Below are 27,268 nucleotides of genomic sequence, written 5' to 3'. Positions count from 1 at the left end.
GCCTTTGTTCTGCCCATGTAATGTCTTTCTCTCATGTCTGTTCTGTTTTTGGTCTTTTGCTGCTCGGTACTGTTTTTATTTATTCCTTCCTTTCTGTCTGCTTATGTTCATCCAAAAGCGAAAAAAAAAAACTTCCAATGACTATGATTCGGGTCATGCCCATCTTGTCACACCTGTCCAGGATTACTCCTTAATCTCACAAAATGTTTATTATGCAGTGATTTCTATCCGTTCTGTGTCTGTTTCAAATATATTCTTTTTTTTCTTCATACCATGGGTCTTTAATATTTAGTTGGTCAAATATCCTATTTCCTATTGTTATCATGAAGAACTCTCCAGTCTGCCTGTGATATTTGTGTTCCAGCGCCACAGACTAATTGACTCCGGGGATCTTGTTAATTCTAGTCTTCTATCTCTATTCTCCAAAGCGCCGAGATTTCTATTTATCCTGTACGGCTCTAAATCTGATGTCTTTCACATATATACTCTATCTACTCTCAAGTATCTATATCTCAATCCAACACCCAGTACAACCTCCCAGTGAACAACCACATTCTACAAATAAATCAATACATATAATCAACCCCATATGTATCCCCATCCCCAATAATCACATACACAGCCCCCAGGCTAACCATGTGCCTTGCACTCCCCGACCAACACCAGGGATCCTTCCCAATGACCCAGAAAGTAGCACACAAATCTGTACATCTCCGGATTCCTGACTCCCGCCCTGAACCAAGATGCAGTGATACATCCAACCCGCCATGCCGTATACAACCCTGCCATGGACGGGTACCTTGCTGCCGTCAATCCTACGGTAGCAGAGATGTATCTGCATACCTAGTCAGAAGATCAATTTCCAGATGGAACAATTCCACGTGGAATTGCAATGTGGTATTTCCATATGGAAAATGAAATTTAATTGACAATATAATATTCGAGAAAGGGAATTTGTTCTACGTTGTGTAATCTATGTCCATCGTACAGCGCCATCCCGAGGGATTTCCCACACAGCCCCTCCCGGAATGGGTTCCGTTCGAGGGCTTGTCACTTTAGATGTGATGGTTCAGTTTGGGAATTTGGTCCCTGCATTGTACGTGTACTTTGTTACTCTTTTCTAGTCGGATTGAGTGAGTTCGCTTTTAGCTCAGTGCTGGGTTGGCAGTGATTAGATCGGTATAGGTATGCAAGTATTTTGCTTACTCTATATCAAAAAGTCTTGCTAAGTTATAAAAACTCACAAGTCAATGGTGGATTTCTCGGGCAATGATCAGCTGCAACATTCAGGTATATCATGAGTTTGAATTAGGGCTTTAGCGCCTTAGGCAGTAACTTTCAATTGCATATGTAACCTAGTGCTTTATATATTTTCCGAGATTAATTCTGGAAAATACAAAAGGAACTTTACATGCTCGGATATTTTTTTTTTGTTTCCCAAGAATGAGAACCAATCGCTCACATCACGGTGGTTTCTTTAAATAGGAGACGGTTCCCATGCCCTATCCCACAATTGATCCACATAGAATCCCAACATGTTATTATAAACGCCCGCAATTAAATTGTAGGAGCGTAGACGCCTAGAATATATACTAATAGGCAAGTGCTCTGTAGATACCACCCCTCCTAAGCCTGAGCCATCATGCCTGACACCACATATTCTCAGAGTACGAGACTGACTTCTCTGGCGAGCCGGTGAGGATTTTAAGACAAGGAAGTGTACACCATCTCACAAGAACACGGTTTTATTCCCGCCATATGTGCATGTTGTATGATGGGGCAGATGAATGGAGCGATAATTGGAATAGTTGTGAAGATACCCAGAGCTATCCCCTGTCTTCTATAGAATTAGAACAGGTGGAACATTGTTTTAGTAAATCGAAAATGTTAACATGCTCCACTATATAGTTAGCCTTCATAGACAAGAGGGCTAATTCTTACATCAATGGTCGAGTTAGACGTTTGTACGGTGACATTGGGGTATAGAGCACTCCACAATTGAAGCATATAACATGGACGGACATGATAGACTGAGCCTAGACTACGCCGCAAAGGGCCTTCAGGCTACAATCCCCATATTCAACTACACCAGATGCAGACATGGCCGTACAAGCGTACAATCGTACAAGTACAGTCTACAAGACCGCCAGACCAGGTGAAGAGAAACAAGTAAAATGTAATTTCATCCCGGGCAAACAGCCGAAGCCCGGATTCTCATAACCCTGGCCGTCTTCACGGAGACTGATGATCCCCCTCCCCAAAAAAAAACATACACACAAAGAACCACACTGACGCCCTGTTTTTAAATTTCCTCGGGGATCGCCAGGTCTTATTTTTCTCTTGGGAATCATCAGCTCCAACAAGCACAGGAAGAAAAAAGAGTATCCGTCCACGATCTTCACCAATCAACGGGCATCATTTTTGGTTTTAGTCTGATGTTCGCTGAAAAGGAAGATATACCACCCCCCCCACACACGACCGACCGCACCTGGGTCCAGACAAGCCGAATCCAGATGGGTAACTCCAGAGCCAAAGCCGTCACCGCCATAATCTTTCCCATCGCGCCATGCCGCATCATCGGTCCATGTTGAATCGTGCGAATAGTTACAGATGAGGCGTTTAATCCTTGTTCTTCTTGGGGCCCTTGACCTTGGCGATACCGCGGAACTTCTTGGAGCGGTTCTTCCGTTGCTTGCCTGTAAGGGAAAGGGGTTAGTACATGGAGCATGACGCTTGCGATTGATAATCGCTGGGACGAGAAGAAACATACGCTGCTGGCGGGAAGCCTTCTCGATCTTGCTGGCGGCACCAATGCGAACGAGACGGTAGTGGGGCTCGAACTTCTTGAGGGCCTCGGAGGAGTCGTAGACGAGAGCGAAGCCGGTGCTCTTACCACCACCGTACTGTGTGCGGAAACCGAAGACGGAGACCTGGTCCTTGTTGGACTTGTACAGATCGGCCAGCTTCTCACGGAGCTCGTCCTTGGAGACATTGGGGCGGTTGGGGTGGAGGACGTCCCTAGATATTCGCGAAAAGATGTCAGATCGGGGTTTTCTGGTGTTTCGATGCTTGTTTCTGTGTGTGTTGCGATGTTCCGATTGTATTCCTCCTTCTCTTTCCCTTTGTGCTGGATGGTTGTCGAATTTCAATGTTGCGCGCCTGCGATGCATTTCCCACACACAGATCCAAAACGAGGGGGAAAATCAGGGGGGTTCTTACACGACCATCTGCTTGCGGGCAAGCAGGGGGTTGCGGATGAACTTGCGAGTCCGCAGAGTGACGGGAGTGTCGGCCATTTTGGTGTGTGCGTTGGATGGAGGAAGTGTCGACGGGGTCACTGAGGATGTCGAACTTTCAATTTTCGTGTGGTGTGGGCTCGGCTAGGGTAGACGCTAGCCCCTTTGGGCTGTCTGCCTCAGGCTATAATGACTAATGGATTTACTGCCTGAGGCAGAAAGTGTTGATCAGCCCTTGCTTATCTCATTTCTGACTCATCCACTTTTTTTCGCTGGGGCTCCAATGATATCTATCGCATTGATCTCCAATATCAAATTCATTACTATGTTCATCCAGCAACCATGACCGACTCTATTCATAAATTAGCGGCGCAGTATTTCCAGCTGGTTGAGCTCCAGAACTTGGCCCTCCCACCAGGTCCTGTGCTGGTCCAGCCTGCCGTACAAGCAGCCTTGTACGAGCGCATGTTCAACGAAAATGCAGTCTTTCCTATCCCACCAGACAGCTACCGAAGCCGAGTGCTGAAAGAGATTCTCTCGCGCATTGAGGAATCAATTACCAACCCTGAGGAGGATGTAGGCCAACCCACCTGTTTAAATCCTTTTATTTTGCATTTCTACGTTTTGAATTTCCTATCTTTTCCTTTTCAATCCCATATACATCCACCTTTCACCAATGCAAAAACCCATCTTTTATATTCCTGATTCAACTTATCTAACCTCTTCCCTCCCCCTGTGATAACAGGAGATCAATGACGATCTCATGGAAAGCTGGAGCACACTAGTCTCACAGCCGAAACCCTCAGCCCTGCAGCAAGCGCAGCAGCTGTCCCTAGTCAAGTACACAGCGCCAACATCTAGCGCGGGAACCTGCCCAGAGTGCACTGTTATCACCTCCGAATCCCGTGGCCTGATTCTGTCTGCTGGGACTACCGGGAATCGGACATGGGAGGCTGCTCTGCACCTCGGTTCGTTCTTGACGTCTGAGGCAGGCGAGGCTCTTGTGCGCGGTAAACGAGTTATCGAATTGGGTGCTGGCACGGGATTCTTGTCACTTGTTTGTGCATGTCATCTTGGTGTGCGCTCTGTTGTTGTTACTGATCGTGAGCCGGCACTTATTGATAATATTCGTGATTGTGTCAAGCATAATTTGAATGGGCGGGAGTCCATTCCTATTTATCCTGCTGTTTGGGAGTGGGGAACTCCGTTAACGAAGGAGGGAAATCTTGCTGGATTGGGCTCTGATGAGGGCGAGGAGGGGACTGGGTTAAGGTTTGATGTTGCTCTCGGGGCTGATTTGGTGGGTGTCTTCATGAGATAGTTACTTAGATTTCATGCTTACATGTCTAGATCTACGATACCGACCTTGTTCCCTTACTCCTGTCTACTGTGCGGGATCTTTTCGAGAACTATCACATCCAAGAGTTTATCATTGCTGCAACCCTACGCAATGAGGAGACTTTCCGCACGTTCTTGAATGCTTGTGGTGAGTCTTGAAGGCTATCCGCAATGTTGGTCATTTATGCAGCGCTAAACATCCACAGAAGCCAACTCATTCGCCGTTGAAACCCTCCCGTTCGAATCAACACCATCAGAAGACCAGACGGGTTTCTTCCATTCGACCAGCATCCCGATCCGGACGTACCGGATTTCGCGGGTGAAATAAGCAGACACAATGCGTTTACATCACGAGGTAATGAGTATAAGTAGAAAATGTGATATCATGCAAATAATGCAAAAGTTAGTGCATGAAACTTGTCGCTACAGTATATAACTAGCTCCGAGCGAACACTATACAAAATTGTTCAACCCGATCATGTTGACGGGCAAAACTCCAATGGTATTGAGGTACTCAATGAAGTAATCCCGTCGCGTAAAACATACAACGTGAAAAGGAACAAAAAGTGCATCATCTCGACAAGTCTAGGAAATCAAAGATGAAAGCATGGGTATCATCGCAACTCGCGCCATTCCAAACCAGGAATCCAAGAAATGCAACAACCGAACAGTCAGAGCCGGAAGCAAAAGTAAAAACCAAGAAAGAAATAATAAAATGCAAGATTAAAACGAGTGTAAACGCTAAAGAACAATGAATGTGCAGGTATTTAAACCGCAGGGAATCTAGCCACACTCTTCGGCTAGACTCTCTCGCAGCAAGTCTTCGTCTATGCTTTGTGCATGAATTGAGATGGGAGCAGGAGGCGGAGGCCGCAGGCCCATTATCGGACCCTTCTGGTTTACACCTGGGTATCTGAAGCGGAGAGCTAGCGGGTCAGGGCTGGGAGCAGGTATAGAAGGTGACGATGCCACCGATGTGTTTGGCGAGTCTGCTGGATCTTGCGAGTCACCATCGGTCGAGACCGCTGCCACGCCCCAGCGCCCTAGCACCCAGCCTCCCATGCGGCGACCCAGTGTCGTAGTTTTGCGAGGGCCAAGAGTTGCGGTTGAATCGGTACTGGCACTGTCGGTGGATACAACGGATGATGTGTCGGGCTTGGTATTATTTACCGCAGCCATGGAAGCAAGCAATGACTGGGATGTGTGCTCTGAGCTCTTTGCACGATCGGCTGTGATGGCTGGGGCTGAGATCACTGGGGGTGTTGACACTAATTCGACACTGGGTGACAAGATACGTCGAGGAATCCGCATGCCAGGATGCCAGTCGCCCATTCGCTTATGGCGACTGGTGGGTGTATGAATATCCATCTCAGCAACGGAGACGGAGAGCAAGCTGTCATGGGAAGACGATCTGCGCAAGGATGAAGACTGCACATGCATGGTAAAAATGTCATCATGGGCGGTCGTCAATGACTCGCTCATAGGCGGGAAGTATGCCACCGATGGAGATGGTTCGGATTCTTCTGGGATAGGCTCTCTTGTGACATTATCACCGGTATTTGAGAAGTCTTGGCGGCTGTAGAAATCATCTTCAAATGCGGATAGGCCGTCGGGTGCATCGTGGCTGTCAAAACCACCGATTGACCGGAACGGCATATCGAGACCCTTTAGGTTCCGTGCCTGCATCAAAGGAGAAGAGAACACAGTGCTTTCAGGGCTGGTAGGCTCAGAAAAATCTGGGCCACGTTCAACACGATCAAATATCGATGATGTGCGGAAGGCGGACCTAGGAGAGCTTGCCAGCGAGTCCGGAGCATGCGATTGTGAGGACCAGCGGCGGGAGGATGAATGAGGTGGGATGGAGACAGAGGTTTGCGACAGGATGGTTGACATGGAGGATCCAGACGACTGGGAGCGATGAAGGGCTCTTCGGGGGGAATGTGCTCGCGTCGCAGAGTGCATTACTACCGGGCTAACCAGAGCGGGGCGGCGTTTCTTCACGCGACGGTTAAGCGTGCCTTTCTCCTTCTTCGTAGCCAGAGTCAGATTTGGAGTGTGGTAATGATGATGGATGTGGAGTTCCTGAGACACGCGTCGTTCTTCCTTCAATTGTAGCTCCTCGCTCAGCGTGGTGGAAGGCCTTGGATGTGCATTGTCCCCATCGACGCCGGCCAGCGGCTGGTGAGAGATAACCTGTTCCCGTAAATTCTGCACTTCTTCATTCGAGCTGTGAAGCATGTCGCGTAGCTCCATGATCCCAACTTGTAGATTGGCGTTGTCTTGCAATATGTCCTTGACAAAGCGAGAGACCACATTGGTACCACCGGCGTTACGACTGAGTTCGGAGGCGGCAGCGGCACCCTTGAGACGCCCCGCTGCATTATCTAGCTCGCGCTCCACAGCTCTCTTGCGCTCCATTCGTTGGACAAGCTCCGTATGTCGATCCCTTTCCTCGCGTGCCTCCTTCTCGATGCGGTCGACTTGATCATGAAGGTCTCGTAGTGTGTTCTCTGCTTGTTTCCACCGTTGGACGGCCGATTTCTCGTCTTCATGCACTGCCACAAGGCTCTCTTGGAGCCTAGACTGCTCTGTCTCCATAAGAGCTAGCTGCGCCTCGAGCTCTGCGGCGCGTGTTGCAGCCACAGTCAATCTTCGCAACTCAGACTCTGTGTTCTCCAAAGTCCTCGTCAGAGACTTGATATGGTCGTCAGACTCAGCGACCGCTTGATTCAAACTATCAAGTTGCTCTAACAAACTGCGATTCTCCTCAACGATGCGCGCATTTTCTGCTTGAACTTCTTGCTTTTCGCGTTCTAGATTGTCAATGCTACCAACCAAACGATGGCGGTCCTCTTCCGCTTCAGCCATATAGCTTTCATGGCGGTGGAGTAAGGCCTGTAGAGCAAAAGTCAGTGATGATGCCTCGAAGCATGCTGCCTTGGCAGTATAATCATGAAAGGTAGCCATGACGAACGCCAACACAGTGTGAGAGAATGGGAGATCGTGGTCGGAGGGAAGCCATTAGAATGGAAAATGATAGGATCTGCACAAGGTATGCAGATGTGGTCTCCGTAGTCCGAGTGGTATAAATGAAAGGGTGAAGAAGGGGAAAAAAGCAAGTGGGTATAAGGTGCTCCGTGAGGAATGATGAAACTGATATATCAAACTGCATGGCTCAGCCAGCCTGGGAACAGCTTGGCAGTTTGTCATACCCAACCAGCAGCGAGCATCATTTGGGCAGCAAATATTGACAAAAGATACGTACCTGACCTAGCCTAGCAGCAGTCTCCAAATCTTTCTCTAGACCCTCGAGAGCTACATTGTTATGCTCGAGTAAAGCGCAATCATTGCGGCCACAGCAGCAGCGTAGGGCGGTGATAGGTCTTGCATGGGTAGGAATGTTGAGATCCTCAAAGCTATGTGGAGGATCCATCAAGAATGTGGCCCCTTAAGGGGAGCTGAGTTAGTGGATAAGCCTGCTCATCAGAGAACTTTCAGTTTCGAGGTATCACAGACTATCACGGTCCATTCGATATTCGATTTGAGAAAGCGGAGATACCGAACTCAGCCGAGATGAGATAAGCCTCCAGGTGTTCGTGCCTTACCGCTTTTATATTGCCAAGCCACACCGCCTATAAGTATACAATGACGTCAATTATCTATGCTACGAATAGTACCTGAATGTAGGGAAGGACTTGAAAGGTGTTATAATAATAAAGTAGGCACTATTGAGCATTCAAATATAATCCTCAAGAAGGACTCATCATTCTGGCTAAGAGATACTTGTAAGTTAATTTGACAAAAAGAAAGTCTGGGCGAAAAACGAACAGAGTCATGAAAGTAGAAGTAGATCAACATGAAACCCAAGCTGGCATCTGAGATCGATGGCTCCCTCCACAAAAGGAGTCTCAGTGAAGAAAAGGGAGAAAAGAAGGGGCAAACAAGACCCTAGACCAGCACCAGTCAAAGCAAAATATCATCCCGAACATTAATGAACGCCCCAGCGCCGCCGTCTTCACTGATCTCGTTGACCAGCACTTCAGTTTGCTGGTATAGCCTTTCAAGCGCTGCAGCAGATGACTTGCCCAATGAGACTACACAATGTATTAGCGTTGTTGCTTGTAGAAGCAGAAACAAAGAAGAATAAATAGATCGAGCAACATACCAAGAATAGCCGAATTCAACTCCTCAGCCACAGCCACCCGCCCCTCAGCATCGAGGTAATGGCCATGCACAGACCTCTTCGGGTCAGGATACGCTACTAGCGAGAATATATCATCTAGCATTTTCTTATCGCCGCCATTCTCATCGTTGGGGTAATCAGCACGCAGCTGCTGGCCATACTGTACTGCTTCGGTGAGGAGCTGGTTGAACTGGGCGATGACCTCGGGTTCTTCGGTGTCCATACCGTCCGCGACCCAGCCGTCGGCATCCCCGTCGTCGAGCTCCATCTCGTGATCGAAGACGGCGTGTTCGTTCGAGCTAGAGGCCGTCGAGCGGCGGCGCTTGGAGGCTGCGGCGGTTGCCGCGGAGAGTTCGTTGGACCGCCGCATCATTTCGAGGAATTTGCGGCAGCGCAGCTTGAAGTGGATGTGTGGGTGATCTTCTAGGACGTTGGAGTAGTAGGCTTTGGTGTGCTTTAGGGCCTTGTCGATGTCGCCCTCTAGGATTGCGGAGCGGATTTCTATGGACTGTCAGCGGTGATTTGGCGATGGGAGAAAGTCTGGAGGTGTAAACTTACTGTTCCGGTTGATGGCTTCGCGGTCTTCCTCGACCTCATATTTCTTCAGTGGCGCATTGCGGCCATTCTGCAGGGCGAGTGTTTCTGTGGCTACCTCCTCTGCGAATGCGCGGGCTGTATCTACGTAGCCGTCATGGGCGAGGAACTGTGCGACTAACTCCTGCAAAAGTGTCGACTCGTCCAACGGTGGTTGTAGACCAGCCGTGGATGTTTTGTTAATATCCGATAGAACATTAAACCTTTCTTGCTGGTGAGAGTTAGCTTGACAGTTTCCGACTATGTAATATAGACAGCACCAACCTGGACCATGCCATCAATATCAAAAACGAAAGGCTCCTGTCCAAAGTTCGTTTTGAGATGTACTGGCGGTAGTTTCTTCATGCCAACAGACGGGAAAAGGTTCGTACTGTGCAGATCGTTAAACGCATTTCCTGTTAAAGTCAGCCACAGATATCCCCGTTATAATCCACACGAAAAACCCACCCAAGAAAACACCATTCTTAGTGAAGAATGCAGATCCTGTAGAGAAATTCACACCACATCCGACTGTATCGCCAGCACCAAAAGTCGGTCCATATGCTCGACCTTGTCCTTGACTCTCACCAAAGAATGACTTTCCATCATCGCCATGGTAAGCCCAGGATTCCGTCTCCCAGCCTGGGAGTCTCTCGACGGACGCCTTGGGGCTAGAAAACCCAATACCGATCATACTAAAACAAAGTCAGCCTTCACAATCAATATCCACCGATCAGACCATTCACATACCCTTCCTTCGGCTTTGACTCAATCCGCACTTCAAAGTAGTAAATTCCGCACTGTGGCGGCATAGGGTGATCTGCGCGCAAGGCAGCAGCTTCATGGTCATGCTTGTGCATAGGACCAGTGTAGCGTACATCAAAGTTGTCATTCGACAATTCCAGACCGGAGAACTTGTCCTGAGAACTCCACTGACTGGGCAGGGGCATGAGGGGATCGGCCGGGGCAGGCGGTTCCTTCTCTATGATCTCATAGGTCATGCCGCGGTGCGACGGGGCGATGCGGGGCAGGTGGACATTGCTAGAGGAGGCGGAGAGGGGGGGATTGGAGGCTGCGGATGAGGGTTCTCGATGTTGGGCAGCGACCTTGGCACGGTGAGCTGTCTCGAGGCGGGCGATGTAACGGGAGTTGCGGAGGTAGGATGGTGTGAGGAAAGCTGGGGTATCGTTGAGGCCTAGGCCATGCGGAAATTCAGCCGAGCGTAGAAAGCCGGCATATTTGCGGGACCAGGGAGGTAGTGACTCTGTTGAACCTGTGTTTCTCCAGGCGGAGTTCATGTGCATGTCTGCAGCATCCACGCCGAACGGAGCCCGGTGGACTCGGCTGTCGGATGGGGGGTATGAGATTAGTTGGGAGTCGTTAAGTAGATGTGAGAAGGAGCTGGAAATCGGTGGGGAAAATGCGTTGCCAGATACTACCGAGGCGTAGGAGGAGCGACGTGGGATGGAGGCGATGGGCCCGTATGAGGTCGAAGCTCGAGCTCCACCGGATGGGGGGAAGGGAGCATCGGCCATGATGTTCGCGGGTCGCCCCCCAAATGATGCCACGAAATCAAGGCCACCGTTTCTGCGTTCCTGTTTGTTCGTTTCTGGCTTTGGTGTCCACAGTACTGACTTTGTTTGGCGCTACTAAGTTGAGGGGTTCTGTATGTGCGTGGTAGTAAGCATTTGCCGTTGTAGTGGTGTGTGGATAGAGTAACCTCTAAGTGCGTGATATCAATAATAGTGTGCAAAGTACGTGGAATTAGAAGGTAATAACGGGTAAGAAGTGCGTGGAAAGTACGATAGGTGTAAAAGATGTGTGGAAACAAGCTCAGGGCAGAAGTGCGTGGAAAAGGTGTTGCGTGACACATCCGAAAGCAGCGATTCTTACCACGTCGCGATCTCACTATTCTATTCAAAGAGAAATACTCAGGGAAATTCTAGAATAAAAGAGACATGTTAGACATAGCCAAAGAAGCCAGAAGGGAATCACGAATCTGCGGGGAAGAAGAAAAAAGAGGGGAGAAAGAGTATAATGTCACGAGCTTGGACTGGACATTAATGGTCGGCTATTGTACTACAAGGAGTCGGGCAGACAAGGACTTTGCCCAGATGTATACTTCGAAAGTACTACTTGTATATAGCCTTATAATACCAAGTAACCAGGGTTGAACGAAAATTAACTGTGTTATGCTCCCAGAGCAAAAGTCTTCCAGCAGATAAAAAAAACATAGCTGATACTCAGCGAAAAAAAGAAAAGGGCTATAATACAGAACACACATATCGAGTGAAATAAGCCAGATCCCCGGCTGTATCCCGTGCGCGACATAAAAGGGAAATAAGCCCTTCATACAGAAAAGCCATTAGCCATAAACACTTCCCCCTTAACGCCATACCTTGACCGGGAAAAAAAACCCCCCGGAGAAAAAGAAACAGACTTGCGAAATCTAAAAGTACACGAAAACCCATCCGAACTCGTCATGGTCGTACTCAAGCTGTCATAGCAATGGCCGGCGAGGAGGGCTCAACTAGATGAGATGGAGCAGGGGTGGCATCACCATCCCCGGAGTTACTCTTCTCACTAGGAACAGCACTGCTGCCATTGGCCGTGTCAGTGCCGGGGGCATGGAGCATAGGCTTTGAGTCGCTATCGCCGCTTTCCAGTGCTGCAGACTTGCCATCCACCGAGTCATCAGACTTGGACATACCAGGTGTACGCCAGGAAGGGAGTTGCCACAAAATGCCGGTGAAGCTGCGTAGTTGTAAGGGCTTTCGCTCCCATCTGCGACACGCGGCTCCGGTGCGATCTAGCGCGCGCAGACCGGCGTTGATGGCTCCCGTATTGGCTTTCGGTCCCAGGCGCTGTGCGGACGGCATTTTTGTGGTGTCACCTTCGTCACTATCATAGATGAAATGTTAGTTTTTTCCATGTTTCTTTTTTGCCATTGTGCTGCATTGTAGGGTGTGTTAGGTTTGCTTACAGTCTGGGTTTCTTCTTGGGGCCAGGGCGTCCCCGTGATTTTGCGGTAGAGTCGGTTTGTTCTTTTGTTCTCTTGTTGCCTGGCTTGGGACCCGGAACACCCTTCCGACGCTGTGCATCGCTTGGAGTCGCCCCTGTGGCGGGTGTAGAATTGGCGTCGGCGTCGGAGCCATTGTCGGCGGATGATGGGCGGACAGTAGGGAGCTCAGCGGATGAGGTTGGGGAGGAGCCGTTGGTTTTAATGTTAGGGGTATTATTTTGACTCTTGATCTTTGGACTGGCAAATTGCTGAAGAGTATCCCGAGACAGCTTGAGAACCACTATCATGGAAGAATTCTTAGCTCCAACGCGGGAGCGACCATTTGGAGTGGCGGCGGGCATGATGGATGATGGCAAGACGAGATTGCGTATGGGGGTTTTAAATAGTCGAGAGGGGAATGGTGACGGAAGTGTATTGAGGCAATTCACAACCGTGACGTGGTGTGTCTCTACCGCCCTGTAGAAGTAGAAGTGTGTGTAGTTGATGGCATAGTCCGATGTGGTGATGATGGGGGGGGTGAGAGGATTAGGGGGAAGGGGAAAAGGGAAAACGGAAAGGAAGTAAAAAAGGGATCGTGGGCCCTCTCATCGTAGGGAAAAAACTCATACATTGAAGCACAGGGGGGATGTTGAAGGTGGACTTGGGCCTTGTACTGTCATTTTACAACTTTGCCCAGCCACTTCGAGACTTGGAAGAGCTTAATACGTGAATGTGACAATACAATACCATATATACAGCTTTTGTTCTTTTTTCCTTTCTTCAAAATGTTACTCCGTACATATATGTACTAGATAATGCCTCCCACTCAAGACTTTTCCCTTGCCGCTTTTTGATCACTAAGTAAAACTGAGCACGTCCCAGAGTACCCTGACTTGATCACGTGCCATTACATAATCATCGATCTGCCCGGGCTCACCAGGTGAGGAACTATCACCTGATTATCCCGTGAGCACCCTGAATCGTGTCTCTGTATAATGTTAGACAAGCTCTTAGTACTTTCGGTGCAGGCCATTCGGCCAGTAAGTATAGTAGGCGATGGACTATTTGCGGCGATATGGTCAATAGGAATTATACTTTAATCATCATGTGACTTCGAGTACTAGACATACAAAAGTGCATAATACAGTTAGTCATCGATATCCGCTCAGATTGTTAAAAAACAGCGGGTTTGGTCATTTTAGTTAGAGTCATCCATATCTACCATTTTTACTATACATTGTCGTACAGCCAGTTTTCTATCATGCTTCAAAAAAGAGGGCAGCAGCAATACTATTAACGAACTAACTATCACAGTATAAACGGCCCCGAGTGGGCTAATCCTTTCTGGGTATAGTCTGCGGCGGGCTGAGTGCATCACTAAGTAATCAGAGAGCATCTAACTAACTATCCATGGATCCATGGATGGATCTAATGAGCACTTACTAAGCACTCGATCGGTCGTTCTGCACGTGACTAAACTGAGCATGATCACTGAGCCCGTGCTGGCATCTACTCGGTGAGCCCGAGTCTGAGTACCCTCATAAAAGCGGCGGCAGCTTAAATAGCCACACTCCAGGGAAAATCCGGTACATATAGGTGCATGTATAATATATAATATATTCAAATTATACATATGAAATGCTTCATCTTTACTCCGTATAGTCAGTATGATTCAATGTTTCTCCTTACATACGGAGTAGTAAACATGACATTGTAACATTTGAACTCATATCCAATACTCCGTACTCCGTATACAAATACCCAACCCTAACCCGTCGATGGATCTCATTCCATACCCGCCATGTCCCGAAAATAACTCACTGACCGCATGATGTCTCGAGAGATTGCACCCTTTCAAATGTTTCTTTTTTTGTTGACAAAAAAATAAAAAATAAAAATAAACACATCTCTTTGAGATCAAGTCCAGGTGGACCCATTCTGAACAGATCTGGTGAGGGTATCACGAGTTTTCTTACACTATACGACTATTACTCCGTACGGGTCGCCACCTTCGGAAATATGAACTTCGATTAGTCGAGGGGTGAACCAAAAGAATTGCTAAATTACGCGACACTGCCAAGGGATCGTCCATGGCACAAAAATTACAAAGAATCATAGATACAATATCTTGTAAATGTACACCTAAAGCCAAGCCATCTAACCCTAATTTCTCAAGCCTAAAAGAAATCCAATCAATCACGCTTACTATCACCGTCAGCCTTGCGCCGTTCAACCACCTGTGCCACGGCACGTTGCACCTCAGGACTGGACCGCACTCCGCCGAGGATTAGCCCTTCCTTCATGCCCCGCTGGAGCGTCGACACGCTCTCACGGTCTCCACGGAAAGGTGACAAACCCATCTGTAGCATCCGCGTCGCCTCAAGATCCAAGCCACGCGATAAATGGATCAACTCTCCGAGCCGCTGCACAGTCTGCGGTGATATCTTATCGCCTTTCCCATTGCTCGCAACTTTGGTGGAGGGCGGTGCGACTTGCGAGATGAAAATGTGTAGCATAATGGAGGCGCGACGTGCCAGCGTCAAGATCTGGAAGGGGAGGAGGTAAAAGGAATTTTTAGGGAGCCAAGCTTGTAGAGCGGCAGGAAGGTATGCGGTAGGCATGAACACAGCCTGGGGGTGCGTAATCAAGCCAAGTTCGAGGGTCAACATTGCAGCGAACGTGTAGAAGCGCCACTAACGACAATCAGCTTATTGAACCTCTTCCAGTAATGATACTGTGTACTCACGTAACGGCCCCAATTCGCCCACCACAGCCAGTTAAGCACAATGGTTGTGATAAAACCGCCGACATATTGCGGGATAACCGACTTCAGCAACGAGGTCATCAGGAAGTCGCGCATGGTCTTCTGCTCGCCCCATCCGAGCATATCTTTCCCAAACCGGTCATAGGCAAATCGCTTCACTGGGTCGGTCAATGTTTCCTGCGCCTGTCGAAGGTACAGGAAGTACGCATCGGACCCGCTGTCTAACCCGACTTTATCGGGGTGGTACTGAGCAGCGAGCCGGCGAAATCGCGACTTGATTGCACGTTCATCGGCAAATGGCGATACACCTAGAGCTTGGTAGTAGTCGCCTGCAAGCTGTACCTGGTAGAAGGTCTCGTAGAGCGTGTATAGGAGGTAGCTGGTGATCACGAAGATGAAGATACGGCGTCGATGACGCTCGTACCGTGGAGTTTGAGGCTGTGGCTTGGGTTCACCAGCGCGTATTGTTATTCCATAGTAGACACTTTGTAGGAATGATGTTGCATACTTGTCATTCATATCAGCTTCCATTCCGCGTGTTGTATAGCTCCGCATTGCGCTCCACTTACATTGGGAAGAACAGCCCACCCGACAAAAGGTAGAAGGGATGCCATGGCGAGTAAATCAATTTCACCTGAATAATATCAACTGCATCATATCAAAGAAGAAACCAGAAGAATAAAGGACTCTAAATGCCACTTGTCGATTACAATACGGACCCCATAATCCTAATGGGGCGCCATTTACACCCCGTCACCGCCTATCTCCACCGCCTTCCCATCTTGTCATAGCAAAAGCCAAATGAAAAAAAAAAAGTTCTCGATGCCTCGAAAGTAAAAAAAGAAGCACTCCAATCCCTCCACATCGACACGACAAGCTCCGTGGAGCGCCCAGATTGCCTCCACGATGGCAATTGACGCAATGGAAATCGACAGTCTGCCAGTCCGCACAGCGGACGCAGAGCGCAAACGCAAATCTAAAAAGGATGCATCATCCGCATCACCATCGAAAAAGCGAAAGCAAACCCCATCCTCAAAAGCAACTCCACACCAAGACCTCAATCCCGAGTCTCCCTTCACTCTCACAACAGCAACCCTCTACTTGCCTTTATCACCCATCTCCATCTCTCCGACGCACGCGCTGGCCTCGCTGCTGGCCGAGCATCTGTCACCACTGCTCCTGACCTACTTCCCCCCGCTGAAGGGCGTTGTCCTGGCTTACTCCAATGCTTCGATTTCCAGCAAGCCACCGGCCAATCTTCGCTCAACTTCGGACCTGAATCCGCAGCCGCTCACCCTCGCCACAACAGCGGACGAGTACGGTGTTTTGTACGTCTACCTGACCGCCACATTTTTGGTGTTCCGGCCGAAGCGCGGACAAACCCTTGAGGGATGGGTGAACGTGCAGTCGGAGGGATTCCTCGGTGCTGTTGTGTTCAATTTGTTCTCTGTCGGCGTTGAGCGCAAGCGTCTGCCCTCGAACTGGAAATGGGTGCCGCCTGGTGAGCAGGCTGAGACGCCGGCTTTGACCGATGACGACTCGGGCTCTGATAAGGATACGGCGGATTTCGACACCGAGAAGGAATGCTTCAAGCCTACTACTCTTTCTGAGGGTGAGATCGCGATTGGTGAGGAGGAGGAGGAATCCGCTCACACCGGTTATTTCCAGTCTGTTTCTGGACACCGCGTGCATGGCTCTGTGCGCTTCCGTGTTGTCGATGTGGATGTCATTCCCGGTTCTGAGCGTGATCGTGGTTTCCTTAGTATTGAGGGAACTATGCTTTCTGTTGAGGAGGAGGAAAGGCTTGTTGAGGCTGAGCGCCAGGGTCAGTCTTTGCCTCCATCGTTCTTCTCATCGCCTAAGAAGCTTTCTGGATCCATCCCCGTGATGGACGTCCCGGCGGCGTCGTCCGTGCAGGAGCTCTCAACTGTGGATGTGCATCTTGAGCCCAGCCCCAAGAAGGAGAAGGCGAAGAAGGAGAAGAAAGAGAAGAAGGAAAAGACTGAAAAGAAAGAAAAGAAGTCCAAGTCTTCCAAGTCGAAGAGCAAGGACGAATAAAATTCGCTGTATACATGTCTGCATGAGCACCGATATCATAAATCACTGTTGACTACATCCTGGATGGGCGTTCCGGTTTGCTTGTTATTTTCCGTTCCGAATGTGTATATGCCAATTGAACAAAACACTTCATTTCAAATTATTTCCTGGTGACATATTAAGGTGCAAACCTCGAATCCCCCATATCCCAACTAGACCTTCAGAGACAAAACATCTGCACCAGCAAGAATCTCTGCTTTCCCTGGCATCTTACCAGCCCTCATCAACTCCGAAGACTTAGACATAACGGGATCAACCCCCATACTAGCAACCGCCACAACGGTCTCCCCAGCCGTGTAAAACGCAACAAACTTGGCCTCCCCCTTCTCTTGCACAATAACATCATCAAACCCGTTGACCGGATTTCCACAGTACCTTAACTGCGCCCCAAGCGCCGACCAAAACACTGGAATAAACGTCTTAGGTTTCAGAGAGGAAAGCGGACCACGCTGCGTATGCACAATCGCGCGGGCAGCCGCACGCCCAGAATTCTGCGCGACGTTCCAGTGCTCAATGCGGACTGGCGTACCCGTAGCGTCAGCACCAGGGCCAAAGTATGGGTATGTTGCAATATCTCCAATGGCGAAAACGGAGTCTTGCAAGCCCGGGACGAGGAAGTGGGCCGTTGTTTTGATAGAGCCGTCCTTTTCGAGTGAGATGGATTTGTTGTCGCGGAGGAAATCTGTTGCTGGGCGAACGCCGACTCCTAGGATGACGAGGTCGGCTGGGAGGGTTGTGCCGTCTTTTAGGTGGACTGCGCCGACGTTGTGGGTGTTTGAGGGTGAGGCGGCTGCATAGCTTACGTTTGCTGAGAGGTTGAATTTGATGCCGGATTTTTCTAGGTTTCCTTGGAAGATGCGGCCGACTTGTGTACCCATTACGCGCTCCATTGGGGAGCTTTCCATGCCTACTATTGTCACGTTATGGGATTTTGAGAGCGCATTGCCGACTTCCATGCCGATGAAGGAGCTGCCGATTACCACGATGTTTCTTTTTTCTTCACCAGCGGCTGCGAGGATTGACTGAACATCTTGGATCGTGCGGAGGGTAAAAACGTTGTTTAGTTCGCCCTTAAATCCTTGCAACGGAAGGGTGCGTGGGACGCCGCCTGTTGCTAGGACTAGTTTGGTGTAAGAGATGTTCTGGCCGGATTTGGTTGAGACTGTTTTCTGTTCGAAGTCCACGGCTGTCACTTCATCTGTGATGGTTTCTATGGCGGCTTCGGTGTACCACTCTCGTGGCCGCCACTGGATCTTGGCCGGGTCTGTGATTAGGGCTTTTGATAGCTTGGTTCGATCTATTATCAGATCGGGCTCTTTGGAGATGATTGTAATGGCCCCGGGATATTTGAGTTCGCGGATGGCTTGAATAAGGCCAAGAGTCCCGCTTCCTCTGTTTGGTGTTAGTGTGGATATCAAAGTATCTGAATGAGGATGTAACAAGACGTATGTTGTAGAAAACAGGGCCCACACTGGGATCACAGTGGCAGGGGAAGCACTGAGAACTACCACAAGGCAACCCCAAAATAAAAAAGCGCAAAATAAAAAAAGTCATCGCCTGGAAGCGATCCGGCAACTCGAGATCAAACGACACTCGAGCTGAGGATGGACGGGTTTCAAACAAGCGGCACGCCAATCGTCGCCAACGACAACCGCTTGGCCAAATTCTCGTCCATCCAAACATTGATACGGGACAGTGCAATATATCATGCGAAATGTGCATAGTCATGAAGTAAGAAAGACTGTGACTTACCCTCCAACCACAACAAGCTTCTCATCCGGCTGTGACACGCTACATTTCACCACTGGATTGCGCTGTCCTGCTTTGACATCTTCTTCTTTAGCAATGATGTACACGCCGCCTTCTTTTTCGAAGACTTCGAATTTGTTCAACGCATTAGGTGCTGGGGCGTCTTCTACATCGCCAGTTGTGACATTGAAGCAGGCTGTATAAGTAGTAGTTAGCTCTTTGTCCTCCAAGGGGGTGACCATTGTATTATCATAGACACTCACCTCCATGCCAAGGACAAGTAAGCCTTCCTTCTCCGGTAACAACGCCATTCTTTAAAGGTGCTCCGTAATGCGAGCACCGCGGACTGAGAGCATGGACTTTATCGTCTAACTTGATGAGAAGAACCTTCCCACCTTCAATACCTTCGATGTCGACCTCAATCTTGTCCAGAGAGTTGAGGGATGCGAAGGACTGAATATCTTTCAATTTGTATTCTTGGGACATTGTGGATAGAAAACGTTTGGAGATTGACTTGAATGATTGTGTACTGGATGAAGGGATAGAGGAAGTCAAGTGTCTGGATATGCGGGGTGAGGGGATATGGCGCAATGATGAGATGAAGTTACACCGCCGGGATAGTTGGGTAGACCATGTACTTAGACGGTACATGACTAGTAGGAGGAATGGAGGAAGAGAACTTGTTTAAATAGCAAAAGTACTCCTTTTGTTTCAATTGCAATGGAAAGATATGTGGTTGTTTATACTCCATGACATCACCTTATAGGATATAATCCAATCACTGACAAGCTATTGTCACCAAAAACTTGATCTGAAAATATCCAAAAAAAAATAATCTTGCATTTCTCGTTGCATTTGAATTAATTCTGAGAAATGTCCATAATGTCCATAATGTCCAGGAAATAAATGAATGTGCAATTCCTAGACGCCATCGCTCTGCACCATATACATACAGTAATCCAAATATCAACATTCAATAATCCACAAACCATATTTCAGAACTTTCGCGACGAGCGCTTCTTCTTCTGGCTGGAAGGACTAATACTCACTTCCACCATGTGTTGGAGTCTGCCCGTAGAAACTCTGGATGGACGCACAGATGAGCGAGGGGTGGTGACCTCAGGTTGTGAGTTCCCATACAATGCAGATTTGGAGCGCTGGGATGGGTTGGAACTGGAGCTGGGTTCAGGAGATCCACGCGGGCTGGAAGTGAGGTCAATCACTTCGGATGCCTGGGAGGCAGGGATTTGGGAGGTGGGTTTAGATTCATGCATCCGCTGGGATAGTTTGGAGCGAGTAGATGCAGCGGGGGATTCGGTTTTAAACAGCGAAGGGAATGAGGTTTGATTTTGAGACTGGGCATCCTGTTGGACACTCATTGATGGGATGGGAGAGCGCGGCTTGGATGCCCGTGGGGAGTCCAGCGGCGAGAAGTTGAGGTCCAGGTAGGAGTGTTGCAGACTGTCTTCCAATCGCTGGGGACTCTGATGATCTTCACTGTTGTCATCTTCGCTGTTGTCTTCTTCACTATTATTGGCTTCGCTATTGTTGGCTTCACCGTTGTTTTCACTGTCGTCTTCACTGGTGACAAGCGACTCGCCTGGCTTCGATGGCCCATTTCTTAATCTGCTCAAAAGATCTCTCCACGATTCAGAAGAACTGTTGGGAGTCGCACTGTGCTTTATCGTATCTCTTTGCGCAGACAGAGAACCATCATCACCGCTACGGCCAATGGTGGACAAAAGTGAGCCGGACTGAGGACCACTGTCCCCCGAATCGCCAGGCGGCATGAGATTTTCATTGACAACCTGGCGCTCATGCTCTTGATGATCAGACATTTCGTGGTCCTCGGGTTCATCCGCGAAGGATTGATTTGCAGAAGCGTATGACAACACCGAAGGATCCTCGTCCCGATTGACTAAGGCAGATGGCGTTTCTCCTCCGATGAGAGTATGGCCTTCAAGCTCACTACCGAGCTCAGCACCAGGGGTCATTTGCTGCCAGGATCGAGCAGAGTGAAACCCATTGAAAGAAGGTGATGGAATGGGAGGAGTGGCACTGCGTCCATCAGATCCGGTCTGGACTTGGATCTGCGGAAGGCCTCTACCAGGGGTTTGTTGGATAGGTTCATCGGGCGTTCCTGGGGATTCACTAGGGGACCCAAGATGGCTGACTTCATTCCCAATGGTGACAAAGGTTGTGTCGTCAAGGTACATTTCCTCAGATACGACTGGTTGGGCGTTCGGTACGGATTCCTGAACTACAGAGACACTTCGATATGTAAGCATGAGCCGTCAATCAGAGTCTATTTAACTGACATGCTACCTTCTCGAGTATTGTCCTGGCCCTCAGATTCTGCAATGGTCTGTCCTGCGGGTTGGAGAAGCTTAGGGTCGCTAAGTTCCGCAAAGGCAAGCTCGCGATAGCCGTCATCATCTTCTTCGTCATTGGCTAGGTCTGGTACTTCAAACTTGCTGAATTGGCGGGGCTCGTTATCGTAAGATGCTGATGGAGGCTTCCGGTCTCGCTTGGCCAGTAGTACATTAATAACTCCATGGTCTTTAACAGAGCGCACTTCAGCTACTCGGTACTCAGACATCTGAGGCTGCCAGTTCGTGGCTTTGGACATGTCTAACTGCCGGAATGCAATGATTGCGCCGACCTTCGCCTGGCTCTCAGTCAAATCAGGAACCGTACTGATGTCAGCGGGAACCGAAGGTAGGTCATCGAAGGTAGAGTTCAGCGCTTGTTCAGGCTCAGGAGCATCGTCATAAGTCATCTGGTGTCCTTCAGCTTCGCCCGCATAATGGCCTTCGTAGTAAGGAGCAGCTTCGCGTTCCAAATGACCTTCATAATGGGGATCGGCTTCACCTTTGTAATGACCCTCATGATTGGCTTGGTCATCTCCGCCTTGGTCTTCGCCGTAGTAATTTCCATTTTCATCGTATTCCTCCTGCTCCTCGTATTCTTCATAGACCTGAACACGCTGCTTTCTTTTTCGCTTCTTATTCGGGCCTTTGAGCTCACGAATCAATGCATTGGCTTCTTGGTCCCAACGTTGAACAAAGGGATAAGGAGGTGCAGTCATATCAACTTGGGGATAGAGACACTCGACAGCACGAATGACAAGCTTGTTTTGCCAATCAATGTCGGATGCATCTTCATCCTCTTGCATCTGGTCGTTCCCTTCTTGGGCGTCTTGCGTAGAAGGTTTTGTTCGGCGCCCGCATGCACTAGCTTTGGCAGCAAGCTTCCTCCGCGTTGCTTCTTCCTCTTCCTTGGTCTTTGGGGTTCGCATTCCCAGAGATCCAAACAGCATGCGTCGTGAGCTAGCTATGTCCAGGGTACGTCTGTTGGAAGGCTCCTGTTCCAGCTCCTCACCGGGCACTTCTTTTGAAACGGGGGTTTCTTCAACGGTAGATGCAGCGGGTGGGACATTTTCCTTCTCCGATGTCTCACTCACATCAACACCTTTACCCGACGCAAGATCGCGAAGCAGTTTCTCGCGCCTCGCTTCAAACTCTTTCTTCTCCTGTTCTTTCTGCTCTCTCTTTTGCTTCTTGATGGAAGATTCGGCAGATTCTTGTTCCGGTTCCACAGGTAGTTGGGGTTTCACAAATGGCTCCCGGTTGAGATATTGTTCCGGAGTATGCCAGCCTCCATGCTTTTCTTCCCACTCCCGCAATGCATCGAAGTCTGCATGTTCGGGGAGAGCACCTAGCTCCTTGAGCTTGGATAGGCGGCGGCGCAGTTTCACGCGGTTATTACTCTTTTTGGTGCGTATAGACCCTCCACCAGGAGGGCCTACAGAAACCGGCTGTTGGACTTTTTCGATAGGCCGCGCGGCTTCCTCTTCGGAATCCGAGTCTGATGAATCCGAGTCCTCGGAGCTTGAGGATGAATCAGAATCAGAATCAGAAGATGCTTCCGCTGCAGGCTCCACCTCGCTCGAAGAGTCATCATCATCGGAATCATCATCAGAATCGCTATCTGAACAAGATGCAGATGAATCGGATAAATCAGAATCGGAATCAGAATCAGAAGTTTCCGCAGCACTTTCCTCGACCTGTGGGGCCTGCGGAGGTTTTGGGAGATCAGGCATATCCTCATCCTCCTGCTCATCTCCCTTGTTGAATCTCACAGCCTTGGAGGCCCTGGGAGATGAGTCCTCCGCACGAGACCGCTTGCTGGAAAGAGACGAGGCAGCTGCAAGTGACCCCTTAGAAGTTGGTCGCTTGACTATCGAGGGAGCACGCAGTGGATGTCCACTAGCATTCTGAGTCTGGTTCCTGATATCAATAAATTGAGAAGGTTCTTCAAAGTCCTCTTTGAGAGCTTGGAGCTCGCTCTCTAACTCATCCTCATCAATTCCGGGCATTTCAGACATATCCGCTTCACTGTCAGATTCCGCGGAGTGGTCAACAGGATGACGAATAACCGTACCCAGGGACTCTTCATGTTCAGCGGGCATAATAGACAGCTCCTTTCCGAAACCGGTGTTAGGAGGTGGAAGCCACTCTCCATCACCCTCCTCGTCAGCATGGACTTCCTCGGTGACAAACTCTGGGGCGTTCTCCCAGCCTGAAAAAACCGTGCGTCGTTTCTTCCTTGGGGGTATGGTAATCGCAGGTCGTGTAGAGGTAGTTCTCTTCAAGAACGGCGACCCGAAAGGCACGCCGTCGATCAGATGCTTGCCCTCGGCAGTGATTTGGTGGCGGCCACACAGCCGTCTGGTCCGAAGGTCTGCCAATTGAAGGGCACGGATGCTAAAAAGGGATAGGTTAGGCAAGCTCACGATATTAGAAAGGCTTGTAGATGCACGTACACAACTTCGTCTCCATCTCGGAGCAAACCGTCAACCTCCATAAAATGAAGGCATTCCGAGCCAGCCACTTCGACAACATAATCTTCCAATCCCCATTGGCCACTGAACTCCGCATCGAAGACATTGGGTTCGGTTTCCAGCGGTACGACTTCATTTACATCCTCGAGAAGTTGTGCGATCGTGTACCCGCCATTGGAGAAGGCGATATTCGGGGTGCGAGAAGATGCGACAGCTGCGGTTGATGCTGGGCGATGAGTACCATATTCGCCTAGCACAGAATTAGACGAAGTTGTCGTCCAGAGAATGCGTGTGACCGGCAGGCCATGGCGCGATATAACAAGGTGGAGACGCATGGTGGATGGTCAGTCGCGAGCTAAATCATTGACGCGGTGAATGGACTTTTCCGTGTTGCTGTTGAGGGTTTCGAGGTGGGTACTCGGATGTGTTGTTTCGGTGCAAGGGTTAGTCCAGTTATTCCGAGCTGGTTTAACAGATTCGATTAAGATTGAATATGAGAATAGGTGCCCATAGGGTTGGACATATGCTCAAGTGGAAAGAGAAAAGCAACCGATCAGAGCTCAAATCGCGCGGAGGGCGCGCTAACCGCTTTGAGAATAGCGCACATCTGCTAGTTGCCTATTCTCCCATACCTATTTTGGGCTTTTGATACTACTATCGGCCTCATTGAATTGGGCCTATTTTAGGCTATATATAAGTAGGAATTCATGCATTTAGCGAGTGCTACACTATATGAATCAAAGTATAGATCCCTTAGATATCAACACCTTCATAGACCTATGCATTTCAACAAAAAAATAGCCTGAAAAACACTTGATTTGATGGGGTATCGAGTTCAAAGATAGCAATAAAGCAGTTTCTTATGGGTAATACTATTAGTGCAGGAATATCCGCTGGCTAAGTGCCATGAAGCTCCAATTAATTTCAGAACTGGATACTGAGCATGAAAGAGGAGTGTGAAACCAAAGAACCTATTGAGCCCAATAGCATCAGAGATCCGGACTTCGCGGGACAGGCTTTCGGTTAGGAACACCCAAGTTCATAGGACGAAGATTATTCCGTGAGGTCTGGCGTTGCACAACCTGGGGAGCGTTCAGGTGATTCCCCGCAAGAGGCTCGTATTGCGGCGGGCTTTCTTCATCTACGGTGGTCCGAGGGATTTTCATCATGCTGGCTGGACGTCTCACGGGAGATGCAGGAGGTGATCCAGATTGGGATTCCGGCGGTGTGGTAGGTAGCATGTCGAAGGACTCCGAGGAAGCACGATTGCCTCGGCGACGAGGCGCCGAGGATCCTTCAGCCGCGGGTCCATCCTCAAGCGCCTTACCCAGTTGGGCTGCGTACTTGGCATCAGCTCCAGATTCTACTGTGCTTTGTGATGAGGCGTCTGGTGGGTGATACTCGCGGCGTGGTCCATCCACTGGACTCAGGTGGTCTCCCATGGCATCCTCGTAACTGGGGGGTGCATCATCATATACATCGCCAGAATTGACGGGCACAGGCTCCCCATTTGGCCGTGGTGGTATGGGTGGTCGGCTGGTTCCCACCTCTACTGGCAAGCTGGGCTGTGGTTTCACTTTAGAGGTTGATGGCTTAAGTGATGCAGCGGCCATGGCATCTAGGAGTGCCTGTGGTGGAGCGATCCCAGAAAATACTTTGACTGGCATTCTCAGGGGAAGAACAATAAGTTGAGGCTATGCCATGGTCAGCCAAGAGACAGCTCTAGGGGCTGGCGATTCAACATACCTGCATTTCCCGGGCATTTCCATGAGTCAAGCCGAGTCGGACTTCCAGCTCATAAGATCTTTCAATATTACATGTCTCAAAAGATGGTGCCACCGAGTTAGGCAAGGGATACTGATTCCACAGTTTCGGATCAATAGTCCATTCAGTGCCTACGGGATCCTCTGGCTTGCCTAACGGGATACTCATATTGCTGCGGCTCATGATAACCCATGAGCCGCTTTCAGTGCGGCTGAGGTCATGGGCCAAAATTTTCGTGTAAGATATTAGTTCCACCTGCAACATCTGAAGGAAAATTACGTCTGGTCCCTCGGTCAGCTTTTTAGCGAGGAGACGGAGGGGGACAGGTTCGTTGCAAGTGAGAATAGAAGGGTTCGGGAGCCGAGCATCCACAGACACCCGGGGAGGCTCTGCATATATCTCTCCGGGTGCAGAATGCCCCCGTGAGAAGATACTCTTCTTCTTATGCGGAGCATGGACTTTGGAGAATTGGTGTTGCCGCCTGGCGTAGGTTTCCTCATTGGGATTCCCGCCTCTTGGTGGCTCAATTGGAAGAAAATTAAGAGGCACGATCTAAGAGATCAATTAACGAGTGCGACAATTGCATAGCAACCAAGTATATTACTTACCGATCTAATGTTTTCTTTGTAGAACTGCGGCCGAATGACTGTGGCCTTGACGAAGTATTTAATATCTGCTACTCCTGGAAACCCGCTTAATGACGGCGGGAGAGTCTTTCTGACGTGTCGGTTGGTGTCTTTAGCTACCTCGACTTTCAATCCGGAAAAGTTCAGATTGGTGAGCATGCTGTTGGTAGTGCTGCATGAATTGTTGAAAGGGAACTAGTGGAACGTTAAAAGGGTTATAACTGCCATATGATTGACTCCATACCTTGAATTCGAAAGGGTACTCATATGACCCTGCGGCAAATGTATATGAAGGCGCAGGAGATCCATTCTGCATCACACCTGGTGTCGGGAAGACAGTAGCAACCTTGTACAAGATCTGCAATCGTTGGTTAGCCAATGTTCCAGCTAATATTTTATCCCACCAATAGGGATGATAAACCACATCCTCTCACCTTGTGGACCTCAAGCTCCGTTCGCTTTTTGTCTGAGTGCACATTTTGTGGATTCCTAGGACCCGATAGACGAGTACGGCTCTCGCACTCCAATTTGACCTGGATACCCCCGATCGCTGCTTCAGTCGGTAGCTGTAGCACAACCTTGCCCCTGAGGAAGTCCAGATTTGTATAATGGGTGTGGTGGCTGTCCAAGACGATAATTGCGGACATGGCGGCGGGCGCCCGGGCCCTAGCGGGGCTCTATCTTCGTTTGGTTGCGGCGTTCGAAGGATCAAATGAACAAACACGATGGCTGAGAATAATGCGACAAGGATTAAGCTCTCGTGAGATGCAAATAATGAACGGCTCGGTGCGAGGGGATGTTGTGGGGGCTGTGAGATGGGGGGAGGGAATGCGGATTATATGTGAACGATCCCGGAATGACGTTTCGAATGTTCGCAGATCAACTGATTGCCAAGCAACATAAAACTGCCACAGTCTCGTCCAGTTTCAGGGACTTTTGCAAAATCAAGGCTAGAAGGTTGGATTAGGCATATATGCTGCGCCTCAGTCATATCACAGCCACATTTTTGAGACAAAGGGGGCTATTTCGCGAGCATCCAGACACTATTAGTTCAACGGTTATGCGGAGTCATCTGTACCCTCTTCCCGAGGGCC

At 49.4% G+C, this 27,268-nt stretch overlaps 10 protein-coding genes across 10 annotated transcripts; 2 read left to right on the top strand and 8 right to left on the bottom strand.

The window, feature by feature from the left end:
• Positions 1-2,619: 2,619 nt before the first annotated feature.
• PGRI_092740 (40S ribosomal protein eS24) lies at positions 2,620-3,296 on the bottom strand (the record flags this gene model as incomplete). Its single annotated transcript, XM_040796987.1, has 3 exons — positions 2,620-2,696; positions 2,771-3,018; positions 3,220-3,296. 3 exons carry the CDS (start codon positions 3,294-3,296, stop codon positions 2,620-2,622), a joined length of 402 nt encoding a protein of 133 aa, XP_040650417.1.
• Positions 3,297-3,578: 282 nt separating this feature from the next.
• PGRI_092730 (protein-lysine N-methyltransferase) lies at positions 3,579-4,902 on the top strand (the record flags this gene model as incomplete). The annotated part of the gene is made up of 4 exons (XM_040796986.1): positions 3,579-3,812; positions 3,982-4,536; positions 4,587-4,722; positions 4,781-4,902. The coding sequence occupies 4 exons, from the start codon at positions 3,579-3,581 to the stop codon at positions 4,900-4,902; spliced, it is 1,047 nt and encodes a 348-aa protein (XP_040650416.1).
• Positions 4,903-5,357: 455 nt separating this feature from the next.
• On the bottom strand, positions 5,358-7,541 carry PGRI_092720 (uncharacterized protein; the record flags this gene model as incomplete). The annotated part of the gene is made up of 1 exon (XM_040796985.1): positions 5,358-7,541. One exon carries the CDS (start codon positions 7,539-7,541, stop codon positions 5,358-5,360), a length of 2,184 nt encoding a protein of 727 aa, XP_040650415.1.
• A 996-nt stretch (positions 7,542-8,537) lies between these two features.
• PGRI_092710 (uncharacterized protein) lies at positions 8,538-10,865 on the bottom strand (the record flags this gene model as incomplete). The annotated part of the gene is made up of 6 exons (XM_040796984.1): positions 8,538-8,668; positions 8,740-9,258; positions 9,316-9,562; positions 9,616-9,746; positions 9,799-10,025; positions 10,081-10,865. The coding sequence occupies 6 exons, from the start codon at positions 10,863-10,865 to the stop codon at positions 8,538-8,540; spliced, it is 2,040 nt and encodes a 679-aa protein (XP_040650414.1).
• Positions 10,866-11,822: 957 nt separating this feature from the next.
• On the bottom strand, positions 11,823-12,693 carry PGRI_092700 (uncharacterized protein; the record flags this gene model as incomplete). The annotated part of the gene is made up of 2 exons (XM_040796983.1): positions 11,823-12,231; positions 12,314-12,693. 2 exons carry the CDS (start codon positions 12,691-12,693, stop codon positions 11,823-11,825), a joined length of 789 nt encoding a protein of 262 aa, XP_040650413.1.
• A 1,830-nt stretch (positions 12,694-14,523) lies between these two features.
• On the bottom strand, positions 14,524-15,709 carry PGRI_092690 (J domain-containing protein; the record flags this gene model as incomplete). Its single annotated transcript, XM_040796982.1, has 3 exons — positions 14,524-15,024; positions 15,078-15,602; positions 15,665-15,709. 3 exons carry the CDS (start codon positions 15,707-15,709, stop codon positions 14,524-14,526), a joined length of 1,071 nt encoding a protein of 356 aa, XP_040650412.1.
• A 292-nt stretch (positions 15,710-16,001) lies between these two features.
• PGRI_092680 (DNA-directed RNA polymerase I subunit RPA43) lies at positions 16,002-17,153 on the top strand (the record flags this gene model as incomplete). The annotated part of the gene is made up of 1 exon (XM_040796981.1): positions 16,002-17,153. One exon carries the CDS (start codon positions 16,002-16,004, stop codon positions 17,151-17,153), a length of 1,152 nt encoding a protein of 383 aa, XP_040650411.1.
• A 191-nt stretch (positions 17,154-17,344) lies between these two features.
• On the bottom strand, positions 17,345-19,427 carry nfr1 (putative AIF-like mitochondrial oxidoreductase (Nfrl); the record flags this gene model as incomplete). Its single annotated transcript, XM_040796980.1, has 3 exons — positions 17,345-18,584; positions 18,945-19,137; positions 19,205-19,427. The coding sequence occupies 3 exons, from the start codon at positions 19,425-19,427 to the stop codon at positions 17,345-17,347; spliced, it is 1,656 nt and encodes a 551-aa protein (XP_040650410.1).
• A 509-nt stretch (positions 19,428-19,936) lies between these two features.
• PGRI_092660 (uncharacterized protein) lies at positions 19,937-24,119 on the bottom strand (the record flags this gene model as incomplete). Its single annotated transcript, XM_040796979.1, has 3 exons — positions 19,937-21,212; positions 21,260-23,707; positions 23,767-24,119. 3 exons carry the CDS (start codon positions 24,117-24,119, stop codon positions 19,937-19,939), a joined length of 4,077 nt encoding a protein of 1,358 aa, XP_040650409.1.
• A 654-nt stretch (positions 24,120-24,773) lies between these two features.
• On the bottom strand, positions 24,774-26,821 carry PGRI_092650 (arrestin (or S-antigen), N-terminal domain protein; the record flags this gene model as incomplete). Its single annotated transcript, XM_040796978.1, has 5 exons — positions 24,774-25,478; positions 25,531-26,100; positions 26,157-26,369; positions 26,419-26,532; positions 26,609-26,821. The coding sequence occupies 5 exons, from the start codon at positions 26,819-26,821 to the stop codon at positions 24,774-24,776; spliced, it is 1,815 nt and encodes a 604-aa protein (XP_040650408.1).
• Positions 26,822-27,268: the final 447 nt, after the last annotated feature.

The sequence above is a fragment of the Penicillium griseofulvum genome (assembly GCF_001561935.1).
Source record: "Penicillium griseofulvum strain PG3 chromosome Unknown contig_13, whole genome shotgun sequence".
NCBI classification, from domain to species: domain Eukaryota; kingdom Fungi; phylum Ascomycota; class Eurotiomycetes; order Eurotiales; family Aspergillaceae; genus Penicillium; species Penicillium griseofulvum.
The sequence above is the reverse complement of the archived record's forward strand: the minus strand, read 5'-3'. Positions and strand labels throughout refer to the sequence as shown.